This window comes from Salmo trutta, chromosome 39 (assembly GCF_901001165.1).
Source record: "Salmo trutta chromosome 39, fSalTru1.1, whole genome shotgun sequence".
Taxonomy (NCBI): Eukaryota; Metazoa; Chordata; class Actinopteri; order Salmoniformes; family Salmonidae; genus Salmo; species Salmo trutta.
The window spans coordinates 19,053,912-19,080,488 of NC_042995.1; the positions used below are offsets into that span (position 1 = coordinate 19,053,912).

The window sequence follows — 26,577 nt, forward strand, 5'->3', positions numbered from 1 at the left end:
CATGTATCATTTCAAAATAGGCGGTGGGAACTGAACTGCTTTGCTTCTTGTTACAAAGTCATGCCCATTCCCGAATATTTGAAATGAAAGCCAGATGGATAGGTGGTGCTGAATGGCAGTGCAATTGCCTGTAGTGTAATGATTAAAACATTAGCCTGGAACCAGGGGGTAATGGCGGACTGATATTTGCACTATAAACTGCCATAAACCCGTGTAATGCAATAATGCGCCATTGAACGCCATAGAGGCCGACACGATTCAACAAAACATAATAATCTATGTTATTTAGCAGACGATTTTATCCAAAGAGACTTAAGAGTCACGTGTGCATACATTTTAGATACCGGTGGTCTCGGGAATCAAACCCACTTTCCTGGCATTGCAAGTGCCATGCTCTACCAACTGAGCTACAGAGGACCACAGGATCAGTCTACTGTAGGTTCACTGGCTATCAATCTTCATCCTGTGTTGATATGAAGGACAGAATGTCCCTGTTACACGCAGAGTACTAAGCACGTATCGGCTACACAACTCTGATTAGGCCTCACCCAGCACTATGGCCTACAGAAATTCCTCCAACAAGGAACGAGTGCTAATGGCCTGTGCCAGCAATAAACATACCTTGTATTAATTGGCTATTTCTTCTTCGTCTTCTCTCAATGTAATCAGATTGGTGCTTGAATGGGCAATGAACCTCTAGCCCCCCCCCCCCCCCCACAAGTAGCCCAATCCCCATCTCTGATATCCTTCTCCGTTCCCTCTTAATCTTCCTCCTCCTCCTCCTCCGGTTGTACCCTCTGACCGCGTACCAAATGGCGTCCTGTTTGCTATAATGCACTATTCTTGACCTGGGAATAAAGGGCCATTTGGGACGTAACCTCTGTGGCTCTAACAGTCTGAAGTGTCCATCTACATCCATGTTTAGCATCAGTTCTAGGCTGAAGATGTTTCCTTTCTTTTTCTGGACCTGCGTAAGGACACCGCCGTTGCTACTTATGCTCATTGATATGACCGGTTGGTTTCCATGGATATGCTGCTGTTCTGAGCCTCAGGATTACAGATCCCAGTTTGAATATAATGCATCCGGAACACAACTTCCAAAATGGAACCTTCCATGTTCCATATCCATCACAATCTGATCTAAATTCATATTCATCAATATCACAAAGACGTGATACATACATAGTGTTATACAAAATGGAAGGCAAGTTGGAATGTACTGTATTGCATTTTTAATATTGCCTAAAAGAAATGCGGAAGAGATGCTGTACACAAATTGAAAGGAGACGTTTTGATGACAGATCTATTCTTGACATTTACAACATCCGTTTGTTTTTCCTCATCCACAAACGTAACCATTCATTTTCAACTTCTCTAGAACTGGGGGCATGATCTAATTAGGTGTTGTAAACTTTGCCGTTACTCAGACAACCTGTAAGTGCTCTGATGTTTTACTGGTATAGTGCACAATGACCCAAACCACTTCAATCAAAAGAGCTCATCGATTTTGGCAGGTTTGGTAGATTGGGCACAGGGAACAGGGATGCAGGCATCACCCTTAAATAAAAGGCAGGGGCTTTCTTGTGTCATGGCCGTGTTCGAAAGCATCAATTTATGACTGATCTACGAATAATAATAATAATAAGTAGTTATTTAGGATGCAGGGTTATTTCTAGATCAGTCAGTCAGTCTGCAGTTGCCGACTGCGGCGTAGTCGATCTCAAACACGACCCGTCTCTGCTCAATTGCAGATCGAAATGGCGTCTCCAGCCGAACACGTTAGCTAGGCCCCTGCTCCTCTTCCTGCTTCAGTCTCTTCCTCAGATGCTCACCAATAGCTGCCAGAGGGTTTGTCTTGCTGTGTGCCAGGTTCTTCACAGCTTCACTAAACCGACTGGTCTCTCTCTCCCTGAGATCAAAACAAAACACGTAGGTTGTAGAGATATAATAACGGTAAAAGTAAATAGCAGATGGGCAGTTTATTATCTTGGTTGCTCTGATAATAAGCAGGATAACATTTCCATTTAAGCTTCATGTCATTTTCTCATGGAGAATAATAAAGTTAGATGTGATCATTAGTGGTGGTTTGGCCATGGTCGGGTACAGGTTAATGTGAGGACTTACAGGAGTTTGCGTTTTTGTGCTGGCTTCATCAGGCTGAAGTCTGTTGGTTCTGGCTTCTTCTTCACTGGCCTGAGAGGGAGAGACAAAGTGACAAAGATGGTCAAAAAGTGATCGATTTCATATGGAATGATTATGGTTAAAAACAAGAAAAAGGTAACAAACAAAAAAAGGTAGTTGGGAACACAATGTGCTATCCATGTGCGATCGTTCCAGGCAGTGCCATAGTTAGGACTTTCCTGTATGTGTTTAGTTATTTAGGACTGGGGCCAGACAGACGAGTACTTAATTTACTAATAACAGACAGAGATGGAGGCCGGCCAACTGAGCTGATCCACCAATTATCCATTCTGGCCTGGTTCAACAATTGACCATGCCAAGTTGTGATGTACAGAAAAAAACGTGTTTTCTATGGCAAAATGGATGTTGAGTTTACCAAACACATCAGCAAAGATATAACAAGGGCATGACGGGACAAAACATATGCTCTTGCGAGTTGTGACAAGTTTGACAGACAAGAGTGAAAAGGGTAGACACGGACTTGCTTGCGAATTAAAACTACTTCAATCCAAATAAATGTGTTTTTCAGCAGAGGTCATGGGAACTGCAGCTAGGTTGGAGGCAGTGGGGAAGCCAAAAGGTCAAAGGTGAAAAGAGCCTTGTGGAGTTACAGTAAACACACAGTCTAGTCTAAAGGTCCATCCAGGACAGCTACAAGAGTTCAACTCGGGAATGAATCAAATATTATCATCATAGATAGCAACTCTTCCCATAATAACACAGATGGAACACAACCGAGAACTTGATATCTTTGGCAACTGAAGAGAGAATGTGTTGGCTGAATAGCTAGTCAGTCAATAATGCCTGAAGGCTTTGGCAACTGGCGGCCCATGGGCTGTACCCCCTTTGTAGGTCTGCGGACCAATTTAAACAAATAAAAAAACACAAAAAAAACTCAGTTGGTTGTGTATCAGCAGTCACTGAACTAGCCCATGTCAGCCCCAAAAAATGTGATTGGTCAATTAGTCTAGTGGCCAGCTATTTAAACTTGTAGTAAGCATGGTCGAATTACCGACCGGGTTGGGACCCATTCATCATCAGTTATGATACTAAAAACTGCAAACATTTGCATCCAACCTATGACAAAATGTGTAGAATTGCAGGAAATTAACTTAAAGCATACATTTCTTCCTCACCTCCAAGGTGAGGTAAATAATTCAAATACTGATCTATATTATATGCTAAAATAATTGGGAAATTATATTATTTTATACTAATACAATTGCACAGAGAAATAGATCTTGTTTAACAAGTAATACCCCAGGACCAGTGAAAGAAAAGAGCCCATAACATCAAAGATGGTGTGGGGGGGGGGGGTTCTGTTCTGCTCATGCATTCTCACTTCAAACCCACCCCTAGTGTGCGTGGCCAAAGAGCTTGATTGTCAAGTCATCTGACCAAATCACCGGTTCCAATCCAAGTGCCAACGCCGTTTAGCAAACTCTAGGTGTTTACATTTGTTGGATGACATGAAAATAGAGCTCTTGGGCCACACACCCCCGTGGTAGGTTTGGCTTCGAAATGAGACCGCATGAGCAGAAAAGAACCCCATACCTACTGTAAAATATGGTGGTGGATCTTTGATGTTATGGGGCTATTTTGCTTCCACTGGGTCCTGGGGCCCTTGTTAAGGTCAACGGCGTCATGCCCTTTACCCAGTACCAGGACATTTTAACCAAAAACCTGGTTGCCTCTGCCAGGAGCTTGAAAATCGGCCGCAAGTGGATCTTCCAGCAAGACAATAACCAAGCATACGTCAAAATCCACAAATAAATTATTAATTGACCACAAAATCAACATTTTGCAAAGGCCATCTCAGTCTCCAGACTTGACACCCACTGAAATCTTGTGGTTTGAATTGAAGAGGGCAGTCAATAAGCGCAAACAAAGGATATCTGTCACGAGTGCTCCCTCTCCGGTCTCTAGGTCACCAGGCCGCTCGTTATGGCGCACACCTGTCACCATCGTTACACGCACCTGTGTGTCATCAGACTCACCTGGACTCCATCACCTCCTTGATTACCTGCCCTATATATGTCAGTCTCTTTGGTTCCTTCCTCATGTGTCATTGTTTCATGTCTGTGTGTGGTTCGTTTATTCATTAAATGTATTCACTCCTTGAACTTGCTTCCTGACTCCCAGTGCACACTGCACAGGATGTACCGATCCTGTGCAGGTGTTGTTACACGTGGTCTGCCACTGCGCGGACGATCTGCTGTCCGTCCTGTCTCCCTGTAGCGCTATCTTAGGCGTCTCACAGTACGGACATTGCAATTTATTGCCCTGGCCACATCTGCAGTCCTCATGTCTCCTTGCAGCATGCCTAAGGCACGTTCACGCAGATGAGCAGGGACCCTGGTCATCTTTCTTTTTGTATTTTCAGTCAGTAGAAAGGCCTCTTTAGTTTTCAGAACTGTGACCTTAATTGCCTACCATCTATATGCTGTTAGTGTCTAAACGACCGTTCCACAGGTACATGTTCATTAATTGTTTATGGTTCATTGAACAAGCATGGGAAACAGTGTTTAAACCCTTTACAATAAAGATTTGTGAAGGTATTTGGATTTTTACAAATTATCTTTGAAAGACAGAGTCCTGAAAAAGGGACGTTTATACATATATATCTATATAGATATATGTCACTCTCTTTGGTTCCTTCCCCAGGTGTCATTGTTTCTGTTTCATGTCTGTGCGTTGTTCATCTTTCGTTTATTCATTAAATGTATTCACTCCCTGAACTTGCTTCCTGACTCCCAGTGCACACGTTACAATATCAAGGATTTTGTATGGAGGAATGGTCTGACCTGTTTGATCTACTCTCTAGAGAATTCTAACTTCAGTCAGGGAGGAATTCCAGTGTCACACAGCTGGTGGTCATAATCCTGTCTTGTTCACACTTCACACACACTTATAGTCACTGCTGACATCTCTGGCCTTTGGCTTACGTTAGGATCCCTGTTTCACACTTCAAATACATCCATATGTCAGCCTGACAGACCAGTATTAGGCCTTACATGATTTCCTTGTATGAATATACAACAGGCATATCAAAAACGGGTTCAAAAGCAATACTCTACATCCATCTCCTGGTCTTTATCAAAAGACTGCCTTTCATTAACAAATAACTTTTCTCGAAGACTTGTTCTCGATCTGCTCTATAGTGCCTGCTACTTCGGACTCCTGGAAGAATTCACTTGTGAGAAGTGAGCTAACCTCGCCACTGCCTAGCAACCACGTCTCCATGGACTCTGATGGAAGGCTTTGTAAGAGCCACAAGGCTAATTGCATGTATTGGAACAGTGTAAAGGGCCCTTTTATATAACCTATATGGTGCATTGCTTTTTTGAGTCTGATAGTTACAATTAGGAGGTAGGCCTGTGTGTGCTCTGCAGAGCTCACCATCTTGGTTTACTTTATCTTTAAGCTGAAGAGAGAGAGGACACAGAAACAGACAGGAGCGAGAAAGAAAGAAAAAAAGAGAGAGAGCAAGAGAGAGAAAGGGAAAGAGAGAGAGCTGCAGCACATTAAAAAACAAAAGCAAGGCATTGGCTCCAAGGCATTAAGTCATACAGACATTTATGACTGATTGAAAAACTGCCCATCACAATAAACAAGCTCCACTGAGGCTTCCCCGAGCTGAACTTGACTGCAATAAATAACCCTGGAAGCATCCAGAAATCAAAAAGGAATTGTATAATGCACAATTGAAATGTCCTCAGAACTAGATCAGACTTCATTCACTTGCAGGATTGCCGTTGGAGGCAATTTCTTCCCCTCTTAGTGCATTTTACGGCATAATCTCACCATTGGTGTATTCATTAGTCGAATGACATTGCAAAACGTTTGGTGTGTTTACCGATTAATCTAGGAACCAAAGGGAATGAAACGGGGAGGGACCTACCTGCATTTGTCTAATAGAAAGGTTTTGTTGCAAAGCTTTGTCTGTTTGGAGTAAACGGTTTCTGTTGCAAAACGTTTTGGCGAAAGAACAAAAGTTTTGCAATGGAATCCGACTAATGAATACACCCCAGTTCTCTTCCTTCATCCTCTGTTTTGAACGGAAGTCAATTGCTCCCTTATTATCTTGCAACCCTGCCACATCCGTCCTCTACACCTCAAAACGACTTACTAACGCCTGGCTAATTCTGTGCTGAAGGCCATACTGTAGAGGTAGGGGTTCTGTCATAGTGTACTGTGTGGAAAATATATGGGTATGTCCATTCTGGTCTGTCCTGTAACATGGCTCATTAAACCCAGTGACAGCGTCCTGAAGCACTGCTGCTGGGCTGGCCCCTGCTACCAGGTGCCCCTGAGACCAACCAAACACTGGGACATTATGAGCTCTTTTAATTCTATGACAAAAATGCTAAGAAAGACCTAAAACATAGGATTGAAATTGACTTGGATAAACTCAACTTGACAAAGGCAGACAAAGGGTTGGACAGTGTGAGGAGATGACAGAGTGCCAAAAATGTAACCTATGACATGACGGTAAAGAAAACGCTGACCCATTTAATTGATGAAACATGGCCTGCTAGACAAACCAACAGCTGTAAGAATAGTCAGTGGGTGTGAGGAAAAAGAGGATGGTGTGAAATCATAGCATTGTTGGGGTGTTCCCCAGGGATGTATACTTACACCCTGTTCTTTCTGGAGGCCTTTCTGGAGGTCTTGGTGGTAGAGGGGATGAGCTGGCAGAGTTCTGGCAGGGCGTCTGCCAGCGGCCTCATGTCACCCACAACGGGCATGGCCGCCCTCTTAGCCTGGGCCACTTGTTGCTCCTTGGCCAGCTTGATGGAGCTGATCTCTAAATATCACACAAAAAAAGCATTTAAATCAAATAAAACTTTAAATTGCCACATGCGCCAAATACAACAAGTGTAGACCTTACCGTGAAATGCTTACTTACAAGCCCTTAACCAACAGCGCAGTTCAAGAAGAGTTAACAAAATATTTACTAAAGTAAAAAAGTATAAAAAATTATAAAAAGTAACACAATAATGAGGCTATATACAGTGGGTACCTGTACCGAGTCAGTGTGCAGGGGTACAGGTTAGTTGAGGTAATTTGTACATGTAGGTAGGGGTGAAGTGACTATGCACAGATAATAAACAGTGAGTAGCAGCAGTGTACAAAACAAATGGGGGGGGGGGGGTCAATGTAATAGTCCGGTGGCCATTTGATTAATTGTTCAGCAGTCTTATGGCTTGGGGGTAGAAGCTGTTGAGGAGCCTTTCGGTCCTAGACTTGGCGCTCTGGTGCCGCTTGCCGTGTGGTAGCAGAGAAAACAGTCTTTGACTTGGGTGACTGGAGTCTCTGACAATTTTATGGTCTTTCCTCTGACACCGCCTATTATATAGGTCCTGGATGGCAGGAAGCTTGGCCCCAGTGATGTACTGGGCCTTACTCACTACCCTCTGTAGCACCTTATGGTCGGTCGGATGCCATTCCAGGCAGTGATTCAACTGGTCAGGATGCTCTCGATGGTGCAGCTGTAGAACATTGAGGATTTGGGGACCCATGCCAAATCTTTTCAGTCTCCTGCGGGACACCAAGGAACTTGAAACTCTCGACCCGCTCCACTACAGCCCCGTTGATGTTAAAGGGGGCCAGTTCGGCCCACTTTCTCCTGTAGTCCACGATCAGCTCCTTTGTCTTGCTCACATTGAGGGAGAGGTTGTTGTCCTGGCACCACACTGCTAGTTCTCTGACCTCCTCCCTATAGCCTGTTTCATCGTCATCTGTGGATCAAAGCACTTCATGGCTACTGATGTGAGTGCTACGGGGCGATAATCATTTAGGCATGTTACCTTCGCTTCCTTGGGCACAGGGACTATAGTGGTCTACTTGAAACATGTAGGTATTACAGACTCAGTCAGGAAGAGGTTGAAAATGTCAGTGAAGACACATGCCAGTTAGTCCCCGCATGCTTTGAGTACACGTCCTGGTAATCCATCTGAATGTTGACCTGTTTAAAGGTCTTGCTCACATCGGCTACCGAGAGCGTTATCACACAATCATCCAGAACAGCTGGTGCTCTCATGCATGCTTCAGTGTTGCTTGTCTCGAAGCGTGCAGAAAAGGCATTTAGCTCGTCTGGTAGGCTCGCGTCACTGGGCAGCTTGCGCCTGGGTTTCCCTTTGTAGTCCATAATAGTTTTCAACCACTGCCACATCCGACGAGCATCAGAGCCGGTGTAGTAGGATTCAATCTTAATCCTGTATTGACGCTTTTCTTGTTTGATGGTTCAGGAAGGTTACAATGTTTCCATCAGGGCACAAGCAGCAGAGACTTACTGCATGTCAAAGATGTGCCTCCACAACAATCAGTAGCCTTACTAAGATTACCTATAACCCTTTGTAGAGTGGCATTTATACACTACATGAGCAAAAGTATGTGGACACCTACTTGTCGAACATCTCATTCCAAAATCAATGGCATTATATGGGGTTGGTCCCTCATTGCTGCTATAAACAGCCTCCACTCCTCTGGGAAGGCTTTCCACTAGATGTTGGAACATTGCTGTGGGGACCATTTATCACAAGGGCATTAGAGAGGTCGGGCACTGAGGTTGGACAATTAGGCCTGGCTCGCAGTCAGAGTTAGCGTTCTCCTGGCATCCGCCAAACCTAGATTCGTCCGTCGGACTGGCAGATGGTGAAGCGTGATTCATCACTCAAGAGAACGCGTTTCTACTGCTCCAGAGTCCAATGGCAGTGAGATTTACACCACTCCAGCCGACGCTTGGCATTACACATGGTGATCTTGGGCTTGTATGCGGCTGCTCGGATGGAAACCCATTTGATGAACCTCCCGATGAAAAGTTATTGTGCGGACGTTGCTTCTAGAGGCAGTTTGGAACTTGTTGCTCCCAGATGTTTCCACTTCACAAGAATAGCATTTACAGTTGACCGGGGCAGTCCTAGCAGGGCAGAAATTTGATGAACTGACTTGTTGGAAAGGTGGCGTCCTATGACGGTGCCAAGTTGAAAGTCACTGAGCTCTTCAGTAAGGCTATTCTACTGCCAATGTTTGTCTATGGAGATTGCATGGCTATGTGCTCGATTTTATACACCGGTCAGCAACAGGTTTGGCTGAAATAGCCAAATCCACTAATTTGAAGGGGTGTCCACATACTTTTGTATACACTATATAGTGTATGAGGAGAATCTCTTTCTCTTGAGATTTAAAACATATGGTTAAAAGCATTGTGGTTTGGGCCTTTTGACTTTCATCATAGAGTGGTGTTGATCCCATCCATTTCAGCCATGAGTTATGATGACTATGAGCCATATGGTTTCTTATGTGCAGACTTGCCCATGTAAATTGACTGTGACCATATCAGCGGCGAAACACTAAACCCTACATCACCACAGACTTTAACAAATACTGTGATCAGAGCCAGGGAGGAATATTCAAACCAGATGACATCGGTACAGACGTACAGTTCGTGAACAGGTGAAAATTGAGTCGCATTAAACTTCATGGCTTTAAGTATAAATTCTGACTTTGGTAGATACGATCAGATCAGAGACAGGACGTGTTGAAGGTATTAAAATGTCTGCTGAAAAATTACTCACCGTTCATGTCATTTAGGCTAATCCTTAGGCTATTTCCAGATTGTGTAGAACTGTAGCTAGATACTCGCGCAATGCGGCTTTGATTGAATTGCCACCTCCGTCTCTTATTTAGGCTAAATGAAGGAACACATGGGGCATTAAATCACCTCTGTGGAATATACAGTCAGAATAATAACCCTTATTCGTCAACACATATTTTGCACATCCTCATCAGTACAGATCCAGAGGACCCCCACGCTGCAGATACAGACAGCCCTGCCTTTTCCTGGAATACAGTTGGGTCTACAACAGAAAAGCAATTATCCGATTTTTTTCTTTCTTTCTCCTTGTTAATTTCCTGAAAACTGCAGAGGTCTGAGGCTCACAGCCTGTCTCTAATTTCAGACGGAGTCAAAAGAACCATTAGAGCCTAATGATATGCACAGAGGAGACATCTTGTGTTACACAGAGAATTGATTGGATCAGCAGATTGGGTTACTAAGTGATCACAATTCTAGAAAAGTAGGTGGTGGTGTTAAAAGCGCAATCTGGGATCTGGGAATCTGTTCAATGGTCATTTCAGAGGGCTGCTGATTTGCTGGCTAACAAATGCCAGACTGTAGCTTTAAAAAGGGGTTGTAATTACATAGACACAGCTAGCTCTGTCGCGGGCTGGCGCGGCGCAGAAACCTCAGCAGAGATCAGTGGGGATGGAGCTCCTCATCGCACCAACCTAATGCTGTTATGTCCTGAAGGTATCTATATCTTGCCTTTCAAACATTAGATTTTTTAAACACAAAAAGTCATAATCCTACATTTTATGAATTCAAACTTTTGGGAGAGAGCACCAATGTCGGGATTAAGGAGTGTCGAAAGGTAAAAACGTGAAGGTTGAAATGGTCAAATACTCCAGCCACCCAAATCATAGACCGTTCTCCACAGCAAGCGGAACCGATGCACCATGTCTGGAACAAAAAGTACCCTGAACAGAGTCTACCCCCCAAGCTATAAGACGGCTAAATAGTTAGTTAAGTAGTTAACCAATTGCTACCCGGAATATCTGCATTGACCCTTTTTGCACTAACCTCTTTTGACTCATCACATAAGCTGCTGTTGCTGTTTATTATCTATCCTGTTACCTAGTCACTTTAGCATTACTTATATGTACACATCTACCTCAATGACCTCGTACCCCTGCACATTGACTCTGTACTGGTACCCTGTGTATATAGCTAAGTTATTGTTACTCATTGTGTATTTATTTTTTGAGTTATTATTTGTGTGTTATTTTATTTCAATTTCTTATGCTATTTCTATTTTTATTTTGCATTGTTGGGAAGGGCCCATAAGTAGTCATTTCACTGTTCGTTAATAACGGGTGTAGACTAAGCATGTGACATAACATTTGATTTGTTACGGAGTCCCCTGCCTAATGAGTCTTATCACTTAATGAAGCTCACTCCACCCAGGCCCAAACAGTGCCAGAGATCAAGGGGTCGTGAACTGGCTCCCCAATCTCCTATTGACCTTTGTGACCAGGCCACTGGTTGCTAGGGTCTGGTGGTTGCTAGGGAACCGGACACAGTCCTCTTGCCTGCTCAGAGCCTACTCAGTCTCTCTTCAAGTGGACATGTGTGATGGCGTGTGGGCGGAAGTGAGCACCACTATTCGGCCCATATTATTATTGCTCTTGTATCTGCTCAACCATTCATTATCATGATATGTCTATTATGTACAGTATATTCACTCATCATCTCTCTTTGTACAGAACCGCATTAGTCACATATGTTCCTGCCAATCAAGTTCCCGATTATGTGTAACTCTTTGAGGGTGCCTTACTCCTGCTGACAAAGGAAAGGTGTCAGTGGGTCACAGATCAGTCAAATAGGAGTTTCTCCCTCAAAGAAACAGTACGAGTCAGATCTGTTACGTTATGATAATGCTCACTGTTAAGCCACCTGTCTCGCCTCTCCTTCATCTTCTCTTTCTTCGTCTGCTGCTTCTTCTCCTCCTCGGGGGCTGTGAACAGACAGACAGAGTGAGTGAGTGAGTGAGTGAGTGAGTGAGTGAGTGAGTGATCATTCACAATGTTACACTGGTACTTCACACATTCAGCAGAGAAAACATGCATTGTGGGTCATCATCAACAATAGAAAATAACATTCAAAGCAATTCAACTCACCAAGATTCAAAGCAAATCAATTCACCAACATTCAAAGCAATTCATCAACGATAAAAGGAAGAGTGGCGACTTTTTAAAATGCTTTGGAAATTGAAATGCGCCAGATCTTTTTCCACAAGATAAATGGAACCAGTAAAATGTTCCCGTTGCCAAATAAATAATTCACAGTCGAATAGAATTATAATAACAGATTTGAGTTTGGGGTATAAAAATGGAAATCTCTCAGCGAGAGCTTGATTTGACAGGAAAAATAAAAGCCTGTGACATGTCATTAAAACAAACCACGGCTGAAAAACTTTACGCCCGAAGGGAGAAAGTAATCACAGTATTGTTGTGAGCGCCTCAGAAGAAGATATGACTAGATCAGGACATGTGGCTTGTCTTTCCTGGTTCAAAGGCATGGAGAATGGGGAGAGATACCGTCGGAAGGAGCGGGTTGAGAACAGAAAACACTACCTACTATATCTATCTAGTTTTCCCCTCTTTAGAAAAACATCCTGTCCTGGGATGGAATGTTTTCAGTAATTGGGACAACCACGTTGAGGCCCCCTGTGGATAGGGTAGCCCCAGTGGTGTGTGTGAGCATTTGTTCCCATCTCTGCCCTTCCTGACAAAGAAAGCGCTATCACTGACACTGGACGATAAGAGCAGAGGTTATCACACAGACAGTTGCTTCCTGTAGCGCAATGACAATAACAGATGCTGGGCAGTCTGAATATTGTCACTGTCTACCATCACTGGGGTGTCTAGTGGAAAACGTACACATTTTAGAGAGAGAAAATGAGATGGAGTTGGTAAAGAAAAGCAAATCACTAATTTAAACTACAGTACAACGGTTGAATTGTTTTGAACACAAAACATGACCTTGATATCTGACAGGGCAGGTGACAGTATTTTGTGGTGTGTTAAACATTTTTTTTTTTATTAAATCCATCCCTATGATTTCACGCTCTGTTGACGAAATAGAGAGAAACAGGATCGATGCGCTGCTCCGTGACTTCGGGAAAATGAAGTGTCCGTGTTGCAGCCTGGCCCTATACAGTTGAAGTCAGAAGTTTACATACACTTAGGTTGGAGTCATTAAAACTCGTTTTACAACTACTCCACAAATTTCGTGTTGAACTATAGTTTTGGCAAGTCGGTTAGGACATCTACTTTGTGCATGACACAAGTCATTTTTCCAACAATTGTTTACAGACAGATTATTTCATGTATAATACACTGTATCACAATTCAAGTGGGTCAGAACTTTACATACACTAAGTTGACTGTGCCTTTAAACAGCTTGGAAAATTCCAGAAAATGATGTCATGGCTTTAGAAGCTTCTGATAGGCTAATTGACATCATTTGAGTCAATTGAAGGTGTGCCTGTGGATGTATTTCAATGCCTATCTTCAAACTCAGTGCCTCTTTGCTTGACATCGTAGGAAAATCAAAAGAAATCAGCCAAGACCTCAGAAAAAAGACTGTACACCTCCACAGGTCTGGTTCATCCTTGGGAGCAATTTACAAATGCCTGAAGGTACCACGTTCATCTGTACAAACAATAGTACGCAAGTATAAACACCATGGGACCACGCAGCCGTCATACCGCTCAGGAAGGAGACGCGTTCTGTCTCCTAGAGATGAACGTACTTTGGTGCGAAAAGTGCAAATCAATCCCAGAACAGCAGCAAAGGACCTTGTGAAGATGCTGTAGGAAACATGTACAAAAGTATCTATATCCACAGTAAAACGAGACCTATATCGACATAACCTTAAGGTCGCTCAGCAAGGAAGAAGCCACTGCTCCAAAACCGCCATAAAAAAGACAGACTACGGTTTGCAACTGCACATGGGGACAAATATCGTACTTTTTGGAGAAATGGTCTGATGAAACAAAAATAGAACCGCTTGGCCATAATGACCATCGTAATGTTTGGGTGAAAAAGGGGGATGCTTGCAAGCCCGAAGAACACCATCCCAACCGTGAAGCACAGGGGTGGCAGCATCATGTTGTGGGGGTGCTTTGCTGCAGGAGGGACTGCTGCACTTCACAAAATAGATGGCATCATGAGGGAAGAAAATTATGTGGATATATTGAAGCAACATCTCAAGACATCAGTCAGGAAGTTAAAGCTTGGTCACAAATGGGTCTTCCAAATGGACAATGACCCCAACCATACTTCCAAAGATGCGGCAAAATGGCTTAAGGACAACAAAGTCAAGGTATTGGAGTGGCCATCACAAAGCGCTAACCTCAATCCTATAGAAAAGTTGTGGGCAGAACTGAAAAACATGTGCGAACAAGGAGGCCTACAAACCTGACTCAGTTACACCAGCTCTGTCAGGAGGAATGGGCCAAAATTCACCCAACTTATTGTGGGAAGCTTGTGGAAGACTACCCGAAACCTTTGACCCAAGTTAAACAATTTAAAGGCAATGCTACCAAATACTAATTGAGTGTATGTAAACTTCTGACCCACTGGGAATGTGATGAAAGAAATAAAAGATTACAAAAATAATTCTCTACTATTATTCTGAAATTTCACATTCTTAAAATAAAAGTGGTGATCCTAACTGACCTAAGACAGGGACTTTTTACTAGGATTAAATATCAGGAATTGTGAAAAACTGAGTTTAAATGTATTTGGCTAAGGTGTATGTAAACGTCCGACTTTAACTGTATATAGCTAGTAGAGCCTACTGATGGAATTGGCTTTGTAATTAGCAATGCCGCAGTCCTTGACTGACATGTCGGAGAGAACGGTAAAGTGGAACTCAATGGGACCCAAATGCTACACGCCACAGCATCTCTAGTAGGGACCTTTCTTACTCTCATCTTCCTCATGTCAACACACAGTGCCACAATGTATTTCCTCTGAAAAGGCTACATTGTAACCTGGAATCTAATTTTAAGAGGTTCCTACAGCACTTTTGTGGTTGCCGATTCAGCGATATTAAGTTATTCCTGTCAAACTGAACAAGGAGATTCGTTTAGTTTGATAGATGTTGTTTTAGTCTGCCAATGACAATAACCACGATGATGGATCAATAACTAGGTCTATTCATCCAGACCTTTTCAGATGAATTACATCATCATCATTACATTGTAGATGTAGTATCTATCATTAGTGTTCAATTAGAAACGTCCAATCATTGAAAGGCAGCTTGAGGTTACAGCACTGTGCAGAGCAGAGACACAGAGCCAAGAGATGTTGCTTAAATGGGGCACCACTCCCTTCACCTCCCAGATCAATAGCATCTCATTTAAAGACGCAGATGAGCTCCTGTTAAATGTTGGATATAGCCTACAGACAGGTGGTACGAGGCAGTGGCATGGGTTCCACCCCGCCTCTGTTTTTGTAAAACGCTGAGGGATGGGCCTGGAGAAATGCAACCACTCTCCAATCCATAGACAGAGCTAGGGATGCAAGGCCTGACCGTCCATGATTATTTTTCTTGGTTTGTTTTAACCACGTTTTGGGGCAATCCAGTGTTTGTTTACATTTACATTCTTTACAAACATTGGAGTAAACAAGCTTATATTTTGGGGTATGATAGTTGAACTAAGCTCACGGGGCCTGCATAAGTTATATTCTTCAACGGGTATGTCATTAGTTATATTAAGTCCAAAAACGGAAGTAGCAATTAAGGATTCTAGCTTTAAGGTACTTCCAGTTGAAATGTAAGCTTTGAAAACACAGTCGTCGCGTTGCATTTCGAAAACAGACATTTAGTACAACATTTAAAAACACATGGGAATGGGAGTGTGTGTGTGTGTGTGTGTGTGTGTGTGTGTGTGTGTGTGTGTGTGTGTGTGTGTGTGTGTGTGTGTGTGTGTGTGTGCTGGAATTGGCCTTGGGGTCCTAATCACTGTACTGGGTTGAGTGTAGCTACTACGCTACTGGCCGTGACCCCACTCTCAGAGGGTGTCCCAGCGGGAGGTCAGATACACACGTGTATAACACACACTTTTACATGTGTGAAATAGGACATGTAAGAACCCACCTAATTACTATTAATCATCTGTACTGTGCCTGTCCATCTCTGAATCTAGCTGCCTTGTAGAATGTATTTGAATAGGTACTGTAATGTGTTAGAAATTGATATGGCTTATCAAGAAAAGTGAGGAGGAAAGAACTATTTCCAATCATGTTATGATAATACAATACAGTGCCCACACTGTAAAGGCAAATCAATTCTTCAGCCTACATTTGTTGGGGGAATGACTCTCCACTAATGATAGCAGGAAGGAAAAAACAAAAAGGAGAGGAGTGGGCAGCTCGGTTGGCAGGGAGAGCTGGCAGGGATGTCCGGGTTGTGTGCTGGTAGCTAATATCATTCTGCGGCAATGAAACTGTCAGTGTGGGACAGTGGGAGTGAGTCACATGTGAGAGAATTCATAGTGCTTGTTTATCATTCCCCTGCCACCTCCTCGCCTATCCACTGCCATTAAAAACATCCTACAGCTTCTCTCTTTATGCAAAACAGACATTATGGTATGGACCAGGGTTGATGTCAATTTCATTTCCAGTAAAGCTAATTCAGATCACACATTCTTTTCATTGAAACGCACTGGGAAAAATTTGAATTGGGGTTTCAGCGTACTTCCTGAATTTAAATGGAACCCAACACTGGTATGGACAGTACCAATAATACCTTTCACACTAGTATTTAACATTGAAATTATGCCAAGGGGAATGATTCACTTTGACAAATAATCTACATTGAGGTAATGTCCATATCTGAGTCATGCTCTAGCTAACATGGTTAAAAGTGCTCATGCTGGGTGAGTGTGCTGCTGCATTGGCCTGCTTTCTACTCTGTCCTGCTGTCCTCCTGCTGCCCCAGCCACAAGGTTGAAAGGTTAAAGAACAGTCAGCCAACAAATAGAATTCTAGTCATTTCAACGACCACGGCACGGTTGATGAGCAATATGGATAAAACCATTGGGCCTGGCAGGCAACAGATACTGCACTCTGCTCTCATTGCTTCTTTACCCGGGAAGCAAATACTGAAGGATCCCGACCAGAGCTCATCCTTAGGATAACAGCAGCAACTGGTTCACAAAGAGATCGGAGTTGTGTACTACGAGTCTAGATTGAGGAGTTAGAGAGCTGACTCTGGTCAACTCTTGAGTTCGACTCGGGATAGCCTAACCAGATACATGAAAGTGGGTCACCTTTAAGCCAGGTACATTTCTATGGCAACGAATCCTTCAGAACTAACCGGCTGTGGGTAAGGCTAACTCCACTTAGTCTGAATGAAGTGTTTGAGCCGTGAGTTGAGGACCAATCAAATTAGATTCCCTCTCGCTAAGAGCGCATCATCGTCATCCCTTCAAGACGTGGATGTCGATTAAGGCAGGCCCCCGCACCTCTCTGATTCAGAGGGGTTGGGTTAAATGCGGAAGACACATTTCAGTTGAAGGCATTCAGTTATACAACTGACTAGGTATCCCCCTTTCACCTTTAATTCATAAGACTGATTAAATATGTACTTATATATAAAAAAATAAAAAATAAAATAAAATGTATTTTTCAAATACATGACACATTTAGTAAATCGAGGATGAACTTGAAACTTCACGCATGGTAAAAGTTTCGTATGACTTAATAAAAATTGCGGGTGGGGGAAAAGGGACTCGTGCATTGACAAGCACACCAAAGCACTTCTAAAAGGCCATTTCATACTAAAGCTCTTATCCAGAGTGACTTACAGGAGCAATTAGGGTTAAGTGCCTTGCTCAAGGGCACACCGGCATATTTTTCAACTAGTCGGCTCGGGAATTCGAACCAGCAACATTTCGGTTACTGGGCCTGCCGACCTATATTCCACACTGTAGTATCCCTTGATCATGTGTAGTACTTAATATATAATGTTGTAGTATACTATACACTGTAGTGTCAATCGAATCTGTAATACTTACTATAGAATTGTGTAGTATAGTAACTACTACAGTATTATCCACAAAAAAAACGAGTAAATACTACAGTAATTTCTGCAAAAACCCAACCCTTTCTTAACTATAGTAATACAAATGCAGTATTTACTTTGCATATACCCCACCTATTCCCCTCCCCAATGTGTGGCACCATGAGTGAGAAACCTACATGCCATGTGTTGTGTTCTCTACAGGTTATAGAAGAGCAGAAGCTGTGAACTATCCATTCAGACTCCAGTCCTACCTACTTATAGTAGAGGTCGACCGATGATGATTTTTCAGCGCCGATACCGATTATTGGAGGCCAAATAAAAAAGTCGATACCGATTAATCGGCCGATTTGTTTTGTAATTATTTGTAATAATGACAATTACAACAATACTGAATGAACACTTATTTTAACTTAATATAATACATAAATACTATCAATTTAGCCTCAAATAAATAATGAAATATGTTCAATTTGGTTTAAAGAATGCAAAAACAAAGTGTTTCTACTTTGGGTTGTGCCGTGGCGGAGATCTTTGTGGGCTATACTCGGCCTTGTCTCAGGATGGTAAGTTGGTGGTTGAAGATATCCCTCTAGTGGTGTGGGGGTTGTGCTTTGGCAAAGTGGGTGGGGTTATATCCTTCCTGTTTGGCCCTGTCCGGGGGTATCATCGGATGGGGCCACAGTGTCTCCTGACCCCTCCTGTCTCAGCCTCCAGTATTTATGCTGCAGTAGTTTGTGTCGGGGGGCTAGGGTCAGTCTGTTATATCTGGAGTATTTCTCCTGTCTTATCCGGTGTCTTGTGTGAATTTAAGTATGCTCTCTCTAATTCTCTCTTTCGCTCTCTCGGAGGACCTGAGCCCTAGGACCATGCCTCAGGACTACCTGACATGATGACTCCTTGCTGTCCCCAGACCACCTGGCCGTGCTGCTGCTCCAGTTTCAACTGTCCTGCCTGCGGCTATGGAACCCTGACCTGTTCACCGGACGTGCTACCTGTCCCAGACCTGCTGTTTTTCAACTCTCTTGAGACAGCAGGAGCGGCAGAGATACTCTCAATGATCGGCTATGAAAAGCAAACTGACATTTACTCCTGAGGTGCTGACTTGTTGCACCCTCGACAACTACTGTGATTATTATTATTTGACCATGCTGGTCATTTATGAACATTTGAACATCTTGGCCATGTTCTGTTATAATCTCCACCCGGCACAGCCAGAAGAGGACTGGCCACCCCTCATAGCCTTGTTCCTCTCTAGGTTTCTTCCTAGGTTTTGGCCTTTCTAGGGAGTTTTTCCTAGCTACCGTACTTCTACACCTGCATTGCTTGCTGTTTGGGGTTTTAGGCTGGGTTTCTGTACAGCACTTTGAGATATCAGCTGATGTAAGAAGGGCTATATAAATACATTTGATTTGATTTGTTGGAGAAGAAAGTAAAAGTGCAAAATGTGCCATGTAAAAAAGCTAACGTTTAAGTTCCTTGCTCAGAACATGAGAACATATGAAAGCTGGTGGTTCCTTTTAACATGAGTCTTCAATATTCCCAGGTAAGAAGTTTTAGGTTGTAGTTATTATAGGAATTATAGGACTATTTCTCTCTATACCATTTGTATTTCATATACCTTTGACTATTGGATGTTCTTATAGGAACTTTAGTATTGCCAGTGTAACAGTATAGCTTCCGTCCCTCTCCTCGCTCCTACCCGGGCTCGAACCTGGAACACATCGACAACAGCCACCCTCGAAGCAGCATTACCCATGCAGAGCAAGGGGAACAACTACTCCAAGTCTCAGAGCAAGTGACGTTTGAAACGCTATTAGCGCGCACCGGGCTAACTAGCTAGCCATTTCACATCGGTTACACCAGCCTAATCTTGGGAGTTGATAGGCTTGAAGTCATAAACAGCACAATGCTTGAAGAATTGCGAAGGGCTGCTGGCAAAACGTATGAAAGTGCTGTTTGAATGAATGCTTACGAGCATGCTGGTGCCTACCACCGCTCAGTCAGACTGCTCTATCAAATCATAGACTTAATTATAATATAATAAACACACAGAAATACGAGCCTTATGTCATTATTAATATGGTCGAATCCGGAAACTATCATCTCGAAAACAAAATGTTTATTTTTTCAGTGAAATACGGAACCGTTCCGTATTTTATCTAACGGGTGGCATCCATAAGTCTAAATATTCCTGTTACATTGCACAACCTTCAATGTTATGTTATAATTACATAAAATTCTGGCAAATTAGTTTGCAACGAGCCAGGCGGCCCAAACTGTTGCATATACCCTGACTCTGTGTGCAATGAACGCAAGAGAACTGACACAATTTCACCTAGTTAATATTGCCTGCTAACCTGGATTTCTTTTAGCTAAATATGCAGGTTTAAAAATATATACTTCTGTGTATTGATTTTAAGAAAGGCATTGATGTTTATGGTTAGGTACAGTCGTGCAACGATTGTGCTTTTTTCGCAAATGCGCTTTTGTTAAATCATCGTTTGGCGAAGTTGGCTGTCTTTGTTAGGAAGAAATAGTATTCACACAGTTCACAACGAGCCAGGCGGCCCAAACTGCTGCATATACCCTGACTCTGTTGCAGAGGTGACACATTTTCCCTAGTTAAAAGAAATTCATGTTAGCAGGCAATATTAACTAAATATGCAGGTTTAAAAATATATACTTGTGTATTGATTTTAAGAAAGACATTGATGTTTATGGTTAGGTACACGTTGGAGCGACAACAGTCCTTTTTCGCGAATGCGCACCGCATTGATTATATGCAACGCAGGACAGGCTAGATAAACTAGTAATATCATCAACCGTGTGTAGTGGTTGAGTGATTATGATTGATTGATTGATTGTTTTTTATAAGTTTAATGCTAGCTAGCAACTTACCTTGGCTTCTTACTGCATTCGCGTAACAGGCAGGCTCCTCGTGGAGTGCAATGTAAAGCAGGTGGTTCGAGCGTTGGACTAGTTAACCGTAAGTTTGCAAGATTGAATCCCCAAGCTGACATGGTAAAAATCTGTCGTTCTGCCCCTGAACAAGGCAGTTAACCCACCGTTCCTAGGCCGTCATTGAAAATAAGAATGTGTTCTTCACTGACTTGCATAGTTAAAAAATATTATTTAAAAAAATATATATTTAAATATAAAAAAATAAATCAATTCGGCAAATCGGTGGCCAAAAATACTGATTACCGGTTGCTATGAAAACTTGAAATCGTCCCTAATTAATCGGCCATTCCGATTAAATCGGTCGACCTCTAACTTATAGGTTATGAAAAACGTGCACGTTAGGTATTTGTCTAGTAGGTTTAGTCAAGCAGAAAGAAGTAGTGGCTACATAAAAGATAAAACAAAAACACTATAGTAAATTCTACAGTATTCACTGTAGTGTTTTGGTGACCGAAGACCAAAAAACACTATAGGGATTACAATAATATATAAATGTAGTAATACTACAGTATTTATACCATAGTATACTATAGTATTTTTTCATGTGGGTAACTCTACCTAGCAAAATAGTTTTCATAAATTGATACTTTCGAGTCAAAGTATCGATAAAATATCATCCAAAATAATATACACATGCTATATGTAACTGTATCAAATTTTTCCCCCATCACTATTACAGAAGACAAAGTGTGTCACTGACTCCAACTAACCTCATATACTGTATATATGCCATTTAGCAGATGCTTTTATCCCGTGACTTACAGTCAGGTTTGCATATATTTTCCATATGGGAGGCCCCAGCGGGAATGAAACCAACGATAATTGGCGGTCCAAGCGCCATGCTCTACCAACTGGGCCACACCCAACCTCACCTAGATCTACTGAAGTTACTGACTCCCTTCTCGCTGACAAGATGAGTTCACCAATTCCCAGCCACCCACACTGCTGTTGCTGCCATGGCGATAGACGAGTCAGGACAAGACCCAGCCCCCACATCACAAATTAGGGTCATTCTTAACCCCCGGGGTATATCACGGCAACTAATGAATCCTTGCCGAAAATCTCTAACCTTATATCGGAAACTGCTTCAATATCACAGAGTTTATCTCAAGCCAAAACATGGTGGCGTAAAATTAACCATCAAACCAAGCAAAAGTATTTTCATCTCTCTCTTTTAATTTCTACGTATATCTTCAGCCCACGCTCAGATACAGCTCTTCCAGCAGCAACACACACCAACTTTCATCACAGGCCAGTTCCTTCCTGCCTGGTCCAATCTTTAATCTGCCACCGCAGTGTCGACAACAAATGTGTTGTCCTGCTGTAGCAGCAGAGGTACAGGGGCCAGATAGGCATCTCTACTCCTGCTGCATCCCCATCCCTGACAGCCCTGGTCCTGAACTGCTGATGGGTGAAACCCAACCCGACCTGGGGCCGTTTGTGGTGGAGGAAGAGAGCCTTACTTACCACCTCCCTGGTCCTCCCTGTACCCCCAGAGAGGATTGGGTTCTCAGCACACAGTGAAATAGATAGCACCGATTAAATCGCAAGAAAGGCATTTCACTGTACTAGTGCACGTGACAAAAACGTGAAACTTGATTAGGCTTTATTATGAGTGATTGGGAGAATTCCATATTTCCTTTCCTGCTTGGGTTTGCCCCCGCTTAGCCTCTCTGCTTTCCCCCTTTTGTCTGGCATAATTGACAGGCAGCTCTGTTAGGTGGAGGAGAGGAGGGGTAGTGCCTTTGGGGAGCTGACAACAAGATAAAGAGGTGGTTTCACCGGGTCCCGGCTCAGATACTGATATCCCCTATTAAAAGTGCAAAGAGGGCTCTTTGTCAAAACAGAGGTGGTCACTGAATGATCAACTGCCGCAGTCATCACACCACGGTATGGCAGCAAGGAGTTCTGCTCTTTGAAACAGAGATTTTTCTGTTCAAGACGCACGTAACATATGGAAGCGAACAGGGCTCTACAGTGCAACAGTTTTACTCGCATATGAGCTACCGTAATTTCCGGACTATTGAGCGCACCTGAATATAAGCCGCACCCACTGAATCTTTTAAAAAGTATTATTTTGAACATAAATAAGCCGCACGTCTATAAGCCGCAGGTGCCTACCGGTACATTGAAACGAATGAACTTTACACAGGCTTTAACGAAACACGGCTTGTAACAAAAAATAAAAAATTAGCAGTAAGCTTTAGTTGTCTTTTTGCACTGAGTCAATTCATCACGCTGCTGTTTCCAACGTCTTATCATCGACTCATTAAGACCAAGCTCCCGTGCAGCAGCTCTATTTCCTTTTCCAACAGCCAGATCAATCGCCTTCAACTTGAAAGCTGCATCATATGCATTTCTCCGTGTGTTTGCCATGATGAGGGTGACAAAATGACTACCGTAATCAGAATGATGGGAAGTTTGAGAGCGCTTGATTTAATCTAAACAGTAAACAAAAAAGTTGTTTGACCTTAACCCGTTCGGAAATTTCATTGGTCTAATGAAAGCTTCATGCCGCCAAAAAAACTGAGCACGTTACAGAATGTGTTTTAAAAAAAAAAAAAAAAATTGAAAGCGGGAAAAATCCATATATTAGCCGCGTCATTGTTTAAGCCGCGAGGTTCAAAGCGTGGGAAAAAAGTTGCGGCTTATAGTCCGGAAATTACGGTAAATATTTTGCTGTGCGACCTGGACCTGAACGATTCATGCTTGCACCATTACTACAAAGAAAACAGCTTGCTGCCTTAAATATTTTTAATTGTGCTCCTAAATTGTTTAACTTAGGTGCACACACGCTCCTTGTAAAAAAATAATTGTAACTATGTCAGCGTAGAGCCCTAGTGAAGACTATGAACTAATGAATAGGCCTAATAGAAAATCAACTGCAGAGACTGATAGTCAGGAGGATGGGAAATTATACATTTTTATCTAACCTTTATTTAATTAGGCAAAAGGACCGCACAAACATGCACACACAAAGTGCCAACGAATATGCCAAGCACAAACAGTAAGTGTGCATAATAATACTAATTAAATCAATCGAATTAAACGTGGCAGATAAGAGTTTATATCTGCTCGGATACAAGCCCCCAGGGGGACCTACAACAGGCAACAGATGAAAAGACATGACACACACACAGAATTTGCTTGCTTCTTTCTGCTCTGGCAGAGAGAACAGAGTATTTTATAATTAACAGCATAGCAAAGTAGAGTGGCTAGCTGGACAGATGCCCAACCAGAAACCAGAGGGCTTTAATCCCTGTGGGCAGAGACAGACACCGCCGAGGACGGGGTGTTCGCGAAGACAAACCAAAATAAATGTCATATTAATGTAGTAGAGTCAGTGAAAGTGAATTTGGGATCCTTCAGGTGAAATACCCCTATTAACACGACAACGTGACAGCGTTTAGCTGAAACGATAAGCTGTAGGCTAAAAGAATTGCTCTCTGTAACGCCGGGTCCCTTCCGTTCCCTCATTGTTAATGTGCAGGAGGAGGCAGTGCTTTAATCACAGCAGCTTTCACAGCTAGAAGAGCCGACAGCTCTCAATGTCTGTCTGCTTAGATGAGACGGGAAAAATCCAATTCATACCATTTCTGTGGACAGGAATTAAAAACAGCATTCTTATTAAACCCTTACTTATATCGCCTCAATTTTCTTTTCCTATTAATGTACTGTCAAATTAGATTTTGCATTCCAGAACCTAGTTACCATTTCACAAAGAGGCCAATATACAGACACTGTTTTGGGAAAACAAGAGCACACTGACAAACAATTCACCATGGCAACAGATGGAATAATGCATCTCATTGCCCTGTCCTTTTTCTTTTTCTCTCATACATTTGTCAGCAGCCAGGAAAGCACTTGCTTTAATTAGCTAGCCTAATCAATAGACACAGCTAAATATACCCGTCGTTATTAGATCACACACATCCAACGTATTAAACACCCTGTTAGTTTCGACGCAAGAAAAGGCTGAAGACGGAGTACTCGTTAGCAGTGTGTGTGCGTCTGCAAGCGAGTGAGAGAGAGAGAAAGAAAGAAGAGGAAAGAAACAGCAGAATGCAGAAACTGAAGCTATTTAAATCCTTGCTCACTAGCTACAGGGAACAGCCCGACACCATCTGCAGAGATTGAGCCAACCAGGGACCTGGCACCCCCTCCCACCCCTCCCACCATGCACTACAGACAAAAGCCTAAACAAGCAAGAGACAACAAGACATTGGAACAACCTTGATGAGAAATCCAAACAGTAAAAGTGGCACTCAAACAGTCTTTCTAACAAAGAGTCAGGGCAGACTACTACACGCTGTGTATCAACATCATCACTAATACACTGTAATATACAAGGGACAGGAACACCTGATGCTTTCCCATGGGGCTGCAGCGAGGTACCCTACCAAGAGAACTACACCAGCCTCCTCTGTGCGTCAGCAGTGCCACGACTCATCTAGTCAGGGAGGAACACTGATGCAGGGGAGCTAGGCGACTGAACAGAACCTTGATTTCACTCATTAACTATTTATGCTGCAGAGAGGCTATAAATAGAACCCGTCCTCTGTTGTCTAACAAGGAAGACGGGCCTCTTGCTGCAGCTCCGCCACTGCAGCTGGAGTAGCTGCTCTGACTAACTTACATTGGGCTTAAGCTTATTCGAAAGAGCCTAGGTCTCAAGAGGGAAGAGGTTGGCGGGTGCATCGTTTCTTATCTATAGGTTATACCAATGCTAAGCAATATACTGCATAGACTGAGCTGTTGCCATCGTCACATCACAATTCACTTGCTGTCGAGCGATTCCTTTGTATTTTCTGCCCTCTTGTGGTAGGAGAGAATAGCATAATGTGTACAGAAAAATACTACGTGCTGGTTGATGTTGCTGGAAATAAACAATGTCTCCAGGACGTCTTGGGGAGCTAAAACGTCACGAAAATGAAATGCATGTTATTGAGACACACAGAAAAGTACTCTCTTGCAGATGTCCACTGATTAAGTAGCTAAATATTTGGTTGACACTCAAAGTGTCTTTACCTTTCTTTGCAGGTGTAACAGTGTCATTGGATGGTTCTTCAAACTTCAGAGTTTGCACGAGGGCTTCAGGGCTGATTTGTGTGCCAGCAAAGATTCCACTTGGAAAGGAACTCAGTGGGGTCTGTTGGAAGAGAACATCCGCATTGACACCAAACATAAATATATTGGAGAAAAAAAATACGCACTTCAAAGTAATTGCTCTATAGTGAGCTAGGTTGATCCCATAAACACGTATACATTATGATCCTAGCTAGCTAGTGAAATAGCTAACGTTAACTGTTCTAACATTAGTTTTAGCTACAACGTTAGCTAAACCATCTAAAAGAGACGCAGTTGGCAAGCGAACGTTCAATTATGTGTTGATAAAATACCTTCGCGTTTTCATCCTTCTTTATGTGCAACTGTGCATTGCTTGTCTTGTTTACATCGAAGATGAATGAACCACTTGGAATCGGTGCCTTTTCTAAATCTGTGGATCTTGCGCCACCGGACGGTGGACTGTCAAGTTTAACCGCAGCCTGATGAAGCTTTTCGCGGACCCGCTTTATCTTTCCAACCATACTGCCTTTTCTTTACTGAGTTAAATAAAGATACAATCTGTCTCCGAAGCCACATTCATGCTCGAGCTAGCTAACAACGTGGAAAATCGTTTGACAACAAAATGTGCGTCTCTGTGATATGTGACCGGGGGAAACAATTCTGTGCAAACTATAGTTCCGCCTCTTCCTCACAAAGTCCCGCAGTGA

The 26,577-nt window shown here is 42.8% G+C and overlaps 1 protein-coding gene across 1 annotated transcript; it reads right to left on the reverse strand.

Annotated features, from left to right (window-relative positions):
* Nucleotides 1-1,212: 1,212 nt before the first annotated feature.
* LOC115179204 (protein FAM207A) lies at nucleotides 1,213-26,523 on the reverse strand. Its single transcript, XM_029740597.1, has 6 exons — nucleotides 26,203-26,523; nucleotides 25,832-25,952; nucleotides 11,688-11,759; nucleotides 6,820-6,988; nucleotides 2,125-2,193; nucleotides 1,213-1,909 (listed from the first exon to the last, which is right to left on the reverse strand). The coding sequence occupies exons 1-6, from the start codon at nucleotides 26,389-26,391 to the stop codon at nucleotides 1,780-1,782; spliced, it is 750 nt and encodes a 249-aa protein (XP_029596457.1). The 5' UTR covers nucleotides 26,392-26,523; the 3' UTR covers nucleotides 1,213-1,779.
* Nucleotides 26,524-26,577: the final 54 nt, after the last annotated feature.

What these genes read in the sequence shown, in the direction of transcription:
- LOC115179204 (XM_029740597.1), bottom strand. Translation starts at nt 26,391, where the DNA reads ATGGTTGGAAAGATAAAGCGGGTCCGCGAAAAGCTTCATCAGGCTGCG. An exon ending in AGAAGGATGAAAACGCGAAG is followed by an intron (nt 25,953 to 26,202) that starts GTATTTTATCAA and finishes CTCTTCCAACAG; the next exon opens with ACCCCACTGAGTTCCTTTCC. An exon ending in GCGAGACAGGTGGCTTAACA is followed by an intron (nt 6,989 to 11,687) that starts GTGAGCATTATC and finishes TGTGATATTTAG; the next exon opens with AGATCAGCTCCATCAAGCTG.